Genomic DNA, 8,336 nt, shown 5'->3' with positions numbered 1-8,336 from the left:
TTGAAAGCAACAATATCAAGTAACAAGATACTGAATGTTGACTTGTCATAGCAGTTATCTGTCCTCGTCACACAGTCTGGCAGCACATGGTCCTGAGTTCCAGCCAACAGTGAACACTCACTGCAACCTGAAACCCCCACAGTCGAGAGTAAAGAGAGGAAGGGGATGGAAATTGATTTTAAATCCACCCTGTCTCTTCTCACTGTTTATAAATAGCCTTACTTTGGTTGCTAGGTTGGATACTCTCTCCTCACCCCTCAGTGCCTGTGCTTTTAAAGGACCTCAGGCTGTTTGACATAAGCCTCCAAAGCCAAGGTTGAGCTTTGATCTGCCCATCAGAAAAGCCTCAGTGATCGACCTCCACCTCCCTCAGGCCTTCCCCAAATGGGTTTTTCTTCCCAGGAGGCTAAGCAGGCGGAGGCTGACATTGTGTTGTGCTTTCACCTGTTACACACAGATGATTCTTCAGATTTACACTCTGGAAACATCTGTGTGTCTGGGACTTGACGTCGTTTAGTAAATCAAAAATAAATAAATAAATAAATCACTTGTTTCTTTTCCTTAGGTGACGTCGCACTTCACGGAAGATTTCCTGTTCAATGCAGCCATATCACGTCTGATGGGATTGACCAATACATTGGCTGTGAGTGCCCCCCCCCCTCCTGTGTTGCATAAAAATAAATCACTTCTATCACTTGAATCACATTATTCCATGTGTTTGTGTGTGTTTAGAGTGCGACAGTCAGAGTGGTGCAGCACAGTGTGGAGTTTGAGGAGGCGCTGGCCTCGCTGGTGATGATGACTGCACCCATGGCCCCTCACCTTGCTTCTGAACTGTGGTCAGGTAAGTGACCTGCAAACTATTAACAAATGACAAGCACAAGGGTAAATGCATTCAAATCGCAACTCTTGAGGCTTTATAATCAGAGTTTGTATTGCAATGGTTTTTTTTTTTTTTATAAACCGTCTATAGTTTGTTTCTGCTGATCTAATACAGGGTGTCTGCGCATCCTTAACAAGTCTTAAATTCATGTGTCTAAAATGAAGGCCTTAAAATGTCTTAAATTAATTTAAAAAATGTATATGCTGGTCTAAATACAATACTTGTACAAACAGCTCAATAAACAGACAAAAAGTAAACTTAAAGGAGTCTCATTGAATGATACACATGCTATGCTTAGATTTTAATACAGCGGGATCCCCCAAATATGGCCTATTTTTTTTTGTGTTTTCAGTTTTAAATTTCATTCAAGGTGGCATTAAAAAGGTCTTAAATTTGAAACCTGCAGATAATCTGTAATACCAGTAACAGTATTAACAATCAGAATCAAATACTAAACAAATCCGCCATACCTCTAATCTAAAATGACCTCTGACCCAGTGTAGAAAAACAAACTATAGAAATGTGGCGTCACCTTTCATCCTTTGTATATAGAAACCTGTCTCTGTTGTGGCCTGGAGGACATCCCCTTATTGTCAGTGACACTTGTCCTCAAGACTTTCTGCACTCGGCTGTCAGAACAATAACATAATGTCCAGCTGATAGCCGGAAAGGCTTGTGTACATATGTAGTTTTAAACCTGCCTTATAAACAGGAAATACTAGAGAGAGACACATGACCTCTGCTCGGACCTCTCTCTCAGTCACGTTGAACTTTCTCCAACTCTTGTTTGTAATTTTACGCAACGCAGGATAGAGGAAGTTCACATCCTTCCCTTGCTCCTCCAGTGGGATGTTGGTCAGATAGCTAGTTTATTTTTTATTTATTTTTTACCTTTCTTTGAAATAAAACAACACAACATAAGTAAAAATAAAATACAAATACAGAAAAGCTGCTTAAAAAATGACAGGAACCATGTGTTAAATGTGTGTCACAGTATTGTATAGTCAGTGACGGCCTTCTGAGTTTCCTCCCCGGTTTCTCCCAGGTCTTTGCCAAGTGAAAAACCCCCTCACTCCCATCATCCAGCATGGAGGAGATGTTCTGCAACAGAACTGGCCGACTGTGGACCCCGAGTACCTGCAGGCCCCTGACTTTGTGGAGCTGTCTGTACTGGTAGGATCACACAGACACACACACAATCTTCACTATTTTCCCTCAGTGACAGGCCATTGCCCATAATGTTGTACACATTATTTGTTCTTGGATCGAGTGGCATTTTCACTCAACTCGTAGTTCCATGATTGGATTCAAAGTCTGTAATTTTCAAGCGAGCCTGTGATTAGTGTGTGTGTGTGTGTGGTTTTTTTTCTTTTTTCTTGTGTGTGTATGTATCATCGCCTACATTTGGAGACAAAAATAAGAGAAAAAAAAATCTTTAAATCAGGGACAACTGTTCAACTGAGGACCAAATCTGTGTCCCCTCTTAGGAAAATGCTACATTTAAGGTCAAGGGTTAGAGTTTGGTTAAGTTTAGGGTGGGGCTCCAGGAAATAAACTGAAAAGACATGCGTGTGATTATTTCTTTTCTAACCCCTTTGGATTATTGTTGCTATAAAACTTGAGGTCTCCATGTGAAGATGCTACTTTTGTTTAAGGTTAAGCTTGTGCAATTAGATCCAACAGATAACATTGTTGTAGGGGACAAGGGAATTCATTCTATCAATATTTGGAAAAAAAAAGAAGTTCAAATTTAAGGGGATTATTGGCTTCTTTCAGTCAGATCAAATCAGTTTGAGCTTTAATCTATTAAATGAGCCGATGTCCAGAGCAGCATGAAGACTGACATGTTCACGTGGGTTTCCTGTTTGTGTGCGTCCATGTGCCAGTGTGATTCTTGGAGCTGGTTCAGGAGCATTTTACTGAGCTTTCCTATCACAGCTTCATATTCTCTCTCTCACACACACACACACAAACACACTAACACACACACACAAATAACACGTGTCTGTCACTTGGATTCTCCACTTTGCAATCTGAAGAACAGATGAGACATAAATGAAAATGAAGTTAATGCTCCCTCCCACACTTTTATGTCTGTCTTTTCTTTCTACTCTTATTTTCCTTCCTTCCTTGCCTTTTATGCACAAATGTCATTGTTCCATACACACACTGTCCCCTAACGCACAAACATGCACACACATGAATGCGGACAGTACAACATATTTATATATTTGATCTCCCAGTGCTTGTTGATGAATGCCGCTGCTCTCTGTTGTGGGCTTTCTCCGCCTTGTGGAGGCAAACTTACTCCGTCTGTCCTCTAATCATGTACTTGGGTTTGTCCCAGATGGGAGGCGAAGACGGAGCAGCCTTGGACACACACACACACGCACGCACACGCACACACACGCGCACACACACACACACACACACACACACACACACACACACGCACACACACACACACACACGCACACACACACACGCACGCACACACCATTAATTTTCAACCACTTCCAGAGACGAAATCTCATGCACCATGTGCGCGCATACACTTGCTTCTAAACATACACGGCCTAGTGCCCTTCCCATACCTACCACTAACTATGTGTATATGTGGAAGAAAAAGAGTCTCTTTATTTTGGGATGTTCAGAAAGGAAAGGAGCGTTGGGCCTGCAGTTTGTCATGCTACACAACCTTCATTAGATGAACAGTTTTGTAACGTCTCGCATCTTTCGACCTGTAAATTCTCACCCTCAGATAAACAACAAGGCCTGTGGGACCGTGACGGTGCCACTGCAAGTGTCCAAAGACACAGAGAAGGTGCAGCAGCTGATCCTGGAAAGCCCGCTTGGACAGAAGCTACTCAGCGAGCGTGACATCAAAAGAGCCATCCTGTCTCCCAGGACTTCACTCATCAACTTCCTCATTGATGAGTGACTTCCTTTGTAATTGGTCGATTTGTAGATTGTAGATTCCTATTTGTCAATGTGTGAACATTTGTGACCGCTTATTGTCAGAATACAGACTCACCCCTCACTTTTAGTTTGTCAGGGATCTACGATGGCCTTTGCATCCCAGAAATATCGTTCTTCTTAGGGCTCTTTCACACCTATAGTCCGGTTTATTTGATGCGCACCGAGATTACATTCACACCTACGCAAACGAACCGAACCAAAGGGACCAAACACAAATGCTGTAGGTGTGAAAGCACCCTGAGTTTGAATCGTTGCCTTCCTCTTCAATGTGTGAAACACTTCCTGGAGAATCATGGCGGCACAAGAGGGCAACCTCCATAAAAAGGCCCTTGCCCATATTACATATGAAGGGCTTATTCTAAGACCATGAAAAACATTTTTTTTGTGATTGTTACACTTATAACAAACATACTTTCTTAATTTTCTGCCTAAAAACCTCCTAAATGTTACACATTGGACCTTCAAGACTAGAGTCCGTTTATATGAAATCTCAAAACTTCCTTGTAAATATGTCTGAAGACATTGTATTTATATTTTTCTCTTTTTAATAAAAGACTCAACGAGCAGTGACTTTCAGCCCTTTCTTCTCCAGTATCTTTCATTAATTGCCATGTGATATTGTGCACTTGCATTTTGGCCTTGACAAACTCCCATGAGCGCAAACACCACTTCAGATTCTCGTTATCATTCACATTTCCCCATCACTTCCAGCGTCTCACCCAGCACCAGTGCTTCACACCTCTGCCCTGGAAGCCCGTCTGCTCTGTGGTGCCACTTTTAGCCACTGAGCTCCATGCATGCGCTGTTGTTTGGCGTCTGGACTCCTCGGCATCTGAAGGCCTGTGGGGGAAATTTCCAGCAAAGGATTTTCAACCTGCCACTGTATGTGTGTGTGTGTGTGTGTGTGTGTGTATACAGCGGCTCAAAGTTGGGCCAACATGACTCTGCGTTTAGCACTGCAGATCACATGAACCACATGAGCACTGAAATGTATCCCTGTGTTCACCTCTGCATGGCCTAACTCTGTAAAGGCTGTGTGACTAAGCTGTTTTGTGATCTGTGCGCACGCTTGTCCTTCATTGACGGTGTTGCCTTTGTCTCAGTGTTTCAGTAGTTCTCTGGTATCACTGTGTGAATGAACAAGAAGGAATGGCATCTCTTTGAAAAACTGACACATTTTTTTTGCAAGATCAGCTCCAATTTGAGGAAGTGCTTTTTATTTTTTACATCAGCTCGTGACTGATAAAACCACGCTGTGTCTTGTTATGCCAGTTATTCACGTTTATTATCTCCCATTATTAAAGAATGCGCGGACAGAACGGAAATCAAAGCATTCCTCGCTGATACCCAAACCCTTTTCATATTCCTCTGTTCTATCTCTGAACATCAGGTGACAGGAAAAGGCTCTCGTGAGAGACAGAATAACAGGAAGAGAAACCAGGAATAAGAGAAGGGAGGAGAAAGCTGTGCGAGTAATTTTTCAGCACATTCTCAGGTTCTGTGAGTTTCATCTCAGCCAGATGCTCTCACTGCAAAAACTTGGAATGGCTTTGTGTTTCAATCGCCTCATCTTTGTTGTGTTTTTTTTTTTTTTCATTTCTGTGTTATTTCTGCAGCTCATTTCGCACCTGCCTTCTCACTTTGCTGCCTCACATTACCAAACTCCTAAACATGTCTGAACTTGAACTGACCTGCACAATATAATGAATTTGCAGTGTCACTGTACAGAGCAACAGCTTAGCCACCGCTGGTTGAGTCTGACGTGCCGGGGAATTCTTCCCTGGACTGAACGTACCTCACGTTTGATAGAATATCGGATATTTCTGAACAGTGGTCTTTTGTAAATGGAGTTTCTGAGGCATTATGATGAATTTCCTCTAATTAATTTTGTCACCGACAGTCCCCTGAAGTCATTTGACACTTTTTGTCAGCCTCACAGTTTCCATGACGACAAGGATTATTGAATAGGCAACAGTATATACCACAGTGACTCACTTTGTCTTCAGACCACAGACTGGATTTCTTACACATGAGATGTACGGAGTGATTTGGTTTTTTTTTGACGAGTTCTAGAAAATCACCCTCGTGCCTCTGGAGAAACTGCCGGTGGAAAAAAAAAAAAGGGTGGAGTGCACAGCGCAGTCACAGTCGCTCTCCTCATTGGGCCGGTGTCGTCCTGAATGAAGTGTGTTCTCACAGGATGATGCATTGATACCACAGATCATTATCTTGACCTCGAAGTTGGTTATTTGGTCATGGGTATTTTTTTGCATGAGCTCACTGCATAAGCTGATTTTTTTTTTACTGTTCCTTTAAAAGCGTTGAGACTTAACTTGCTTGTGAAGGCAACACAATTGCCAAAGTTATAGTTTTTTTTTGGCTTCTCTAGTCTTTTTCCAGTCATTCTGACCTTTTGTTATTGTTAAAAAAAATCATTTGCAAAATTATTTTTTGTTGTTTATATCTGTATCATTGTCTCATCCGGTCCAATTTTTAAATGTTATTGCATCATTTTCCATTCACACAGCCACACTCTCTGTCCACATGGTGGCCATACTGTAAGGCACGTGTCAAACTCAAGGCCCGGGGGGCCAGAAGTGGCCCGCCACGTCCTTTTATGTGGCCCGCGAGTGACTAATTGGTCTTAAAAATCTGTGTTAAAATAGGTCAATGCTGCTTTAAGGCGTGTGTTTACCATAACATTACATTTCCCACAATGCATGGCGATTGTGTTACCCGCAAAGTGACGGCACCGCCACTAGATCGCAGTGTATCATTGTATATGCATCATGCGACGAGTAATAAATACAGAAAGTTATTTAGCAATATGTTCCGTAGTAGTTACCTTTATTTTACATAATATTTGGTTAAATTTATTCTGTTTGACAGTTACATCTGGCCCCTTGAGCGTAACCATTATGCTGATGTGGCCCTCAGTGAAAATGAGTATGACAAAAGCACCTTGACATAATGTATGTTGAGATTTGGCACTACACTTTTTTTGAATGTTTGATTTGATATCTCTAGTACTGCGCTGGGTTACATGTTCTACACCTCACTGTGTGCTGTGTGTGTTCACTAACTCACTGTAGAATTGAATTTCCCCTTGCGGGACTTAAAGGGTTCTTAATCTTAAATCTAATCTTAATCTTAATCTTAATCTTAATCTTAATCTAATCTTAGTCTTAATCTTAATTGCCTTGAAGTAAAAATCTTGCCAAGTAAGAAAACAATGTTACACAGTGTTGTGATATAAATCATATACAAGCTAGAAATTGACAGAAGAGAACAAGTAGTGACTGTTATCTCTGAAATAACGTTTTGCGTTTTTCTCCGATATATCCATAAATGATGTGGTGTGAGACAAAGTTCATTGGTATTTCTTTAAATGTCGAACCAAGGTCACAAATAAGACAGTCAAGTGAAGTGGTGAAACCACAGAACCGCCTTGTCCCCGGATCCCCTGCTACTGTTGGCACATATTTGGGTTAACTCCCATTGCGAGACATAATTGCAAAACACATGACCACTTCAGTGTTGAGGGTGGAGCTCAGAATTTACAGTTTTGAAATCGGAGCAACTCCCTAAACATAATAGACACTACTTGCTCAAACACTTAATGATGACAACTGAATATCTGGTCAACATTGCGGGCAAGGTTTTGTAAGATATATTTAATTAATGCCAGTTTTCATCAAATTATCATCACATTTTCTTATGCTGCTCCATGTTTTCATCTAATACTGACTTCAATATTTCATAAACCTCGCTGTGAATACTGTCACATTTACATGTGAACGGTTCTCTATGGTTTTTTTTTCTCTACAACGATGCCTATATAATAATATAATTAATGTGCGGTAGAATGGAGGCAGGTTAAGCCTCTCCCTCTAAGGAAAGACTATATTGTGGCGTCTGTTTACTGAACATAAAACACACGGATGTCTCTTTGCTGTAAACCATGTGTATCTATTACAGCACAAACTGCCACCTAGAGCCTATATACTTTTTTATGAGATGGTAAATCTTCAAGGTGTTTCCTCTGAATGGCACAACTGCATCAATAAAGAACAAGAGGTGGATGTTTTAGGAGGCAGTTTTTAATCATTTCCTCCACCCTTACTACAGCAATAACATTTTTTTTTATTGTGCGATGTTTTGATGTTTTTACTTAAATAAAACTCATTTAATTATGTAAGAGAATTCCCATAGTACAGTAGATGGTTGAATATAATGTTGGAGTGCGTAAGAGTTTTATTCCAGTTTGTTTGTGACCACAACTGTGGAAATCTGATGTTTTTCTTTGTGCCGAAACAGTTCCATAAAGACTCTGCTCCCCTTCCAGTCCTCTGTCCCCCATTTTTCCTTTCACCTCAAACGGTCGAGGCAGATGTCAGCACATCTTTGAGTCTGGTTCTGTCGGAGATTTCTTCCTGTTAAAGGTGAGTGTTTTTCTCTAAACTGATGCTATCAT

At 41.1% G+C, this 8,336-nt stretch overlaps 1 protein-coding gene across 1 annotated transcript in view; it reads left to right on the top strand.

Annotated features, from left to right (window-relative positions):
• The window catches only part of lars2 (leucyl-tRNA synthetase 2, mitochondrial), a gene marked incomplete at its 3' end in the record, with an annotated part of 34,200 nt that extends 30,376 nt beyond the window's left edge, over positions 1-3,824 (top strand). The window contains exons 19-22 of the mRNA XM_083899198.1: positions 566-643; positions 733-844; positions 1,929-2,056; positions 3,645-3,824. Of these exons, the coding sequence (XP_083755324.1) occupies positions 566-643; positions 733-844; positions 1,929-2,056; positions 3,645-3,824 (498 nt within the window). The remainder of the gene's footprint in view (positions 1-565; positions 644-732; positions 845-1,928; positions 2,057-3,644) is intronic.
• Positions 3,825-8,336: the final 4,512 nt, after the last annotated feature.

The sequence above is a fragment of the Microchirus variegatus genome (genome assembly GCF_963457635.1).
Source record: "Microchirus variegatus genome assembly, chromosome: 1".
In the NCBI taxonomy this organism is placed as follows: Eukaryota; Metazoa; Chordata; class Actinopteri; order Pleuronectiformes; family Soleidae; genus Microchirus; species Microchirus variegatus.
The sequence above is the reverse complement of the archived record's forward strand: the minus strand, read 5'-3'. Positions and strand labels throughout refer to the sequence as shown.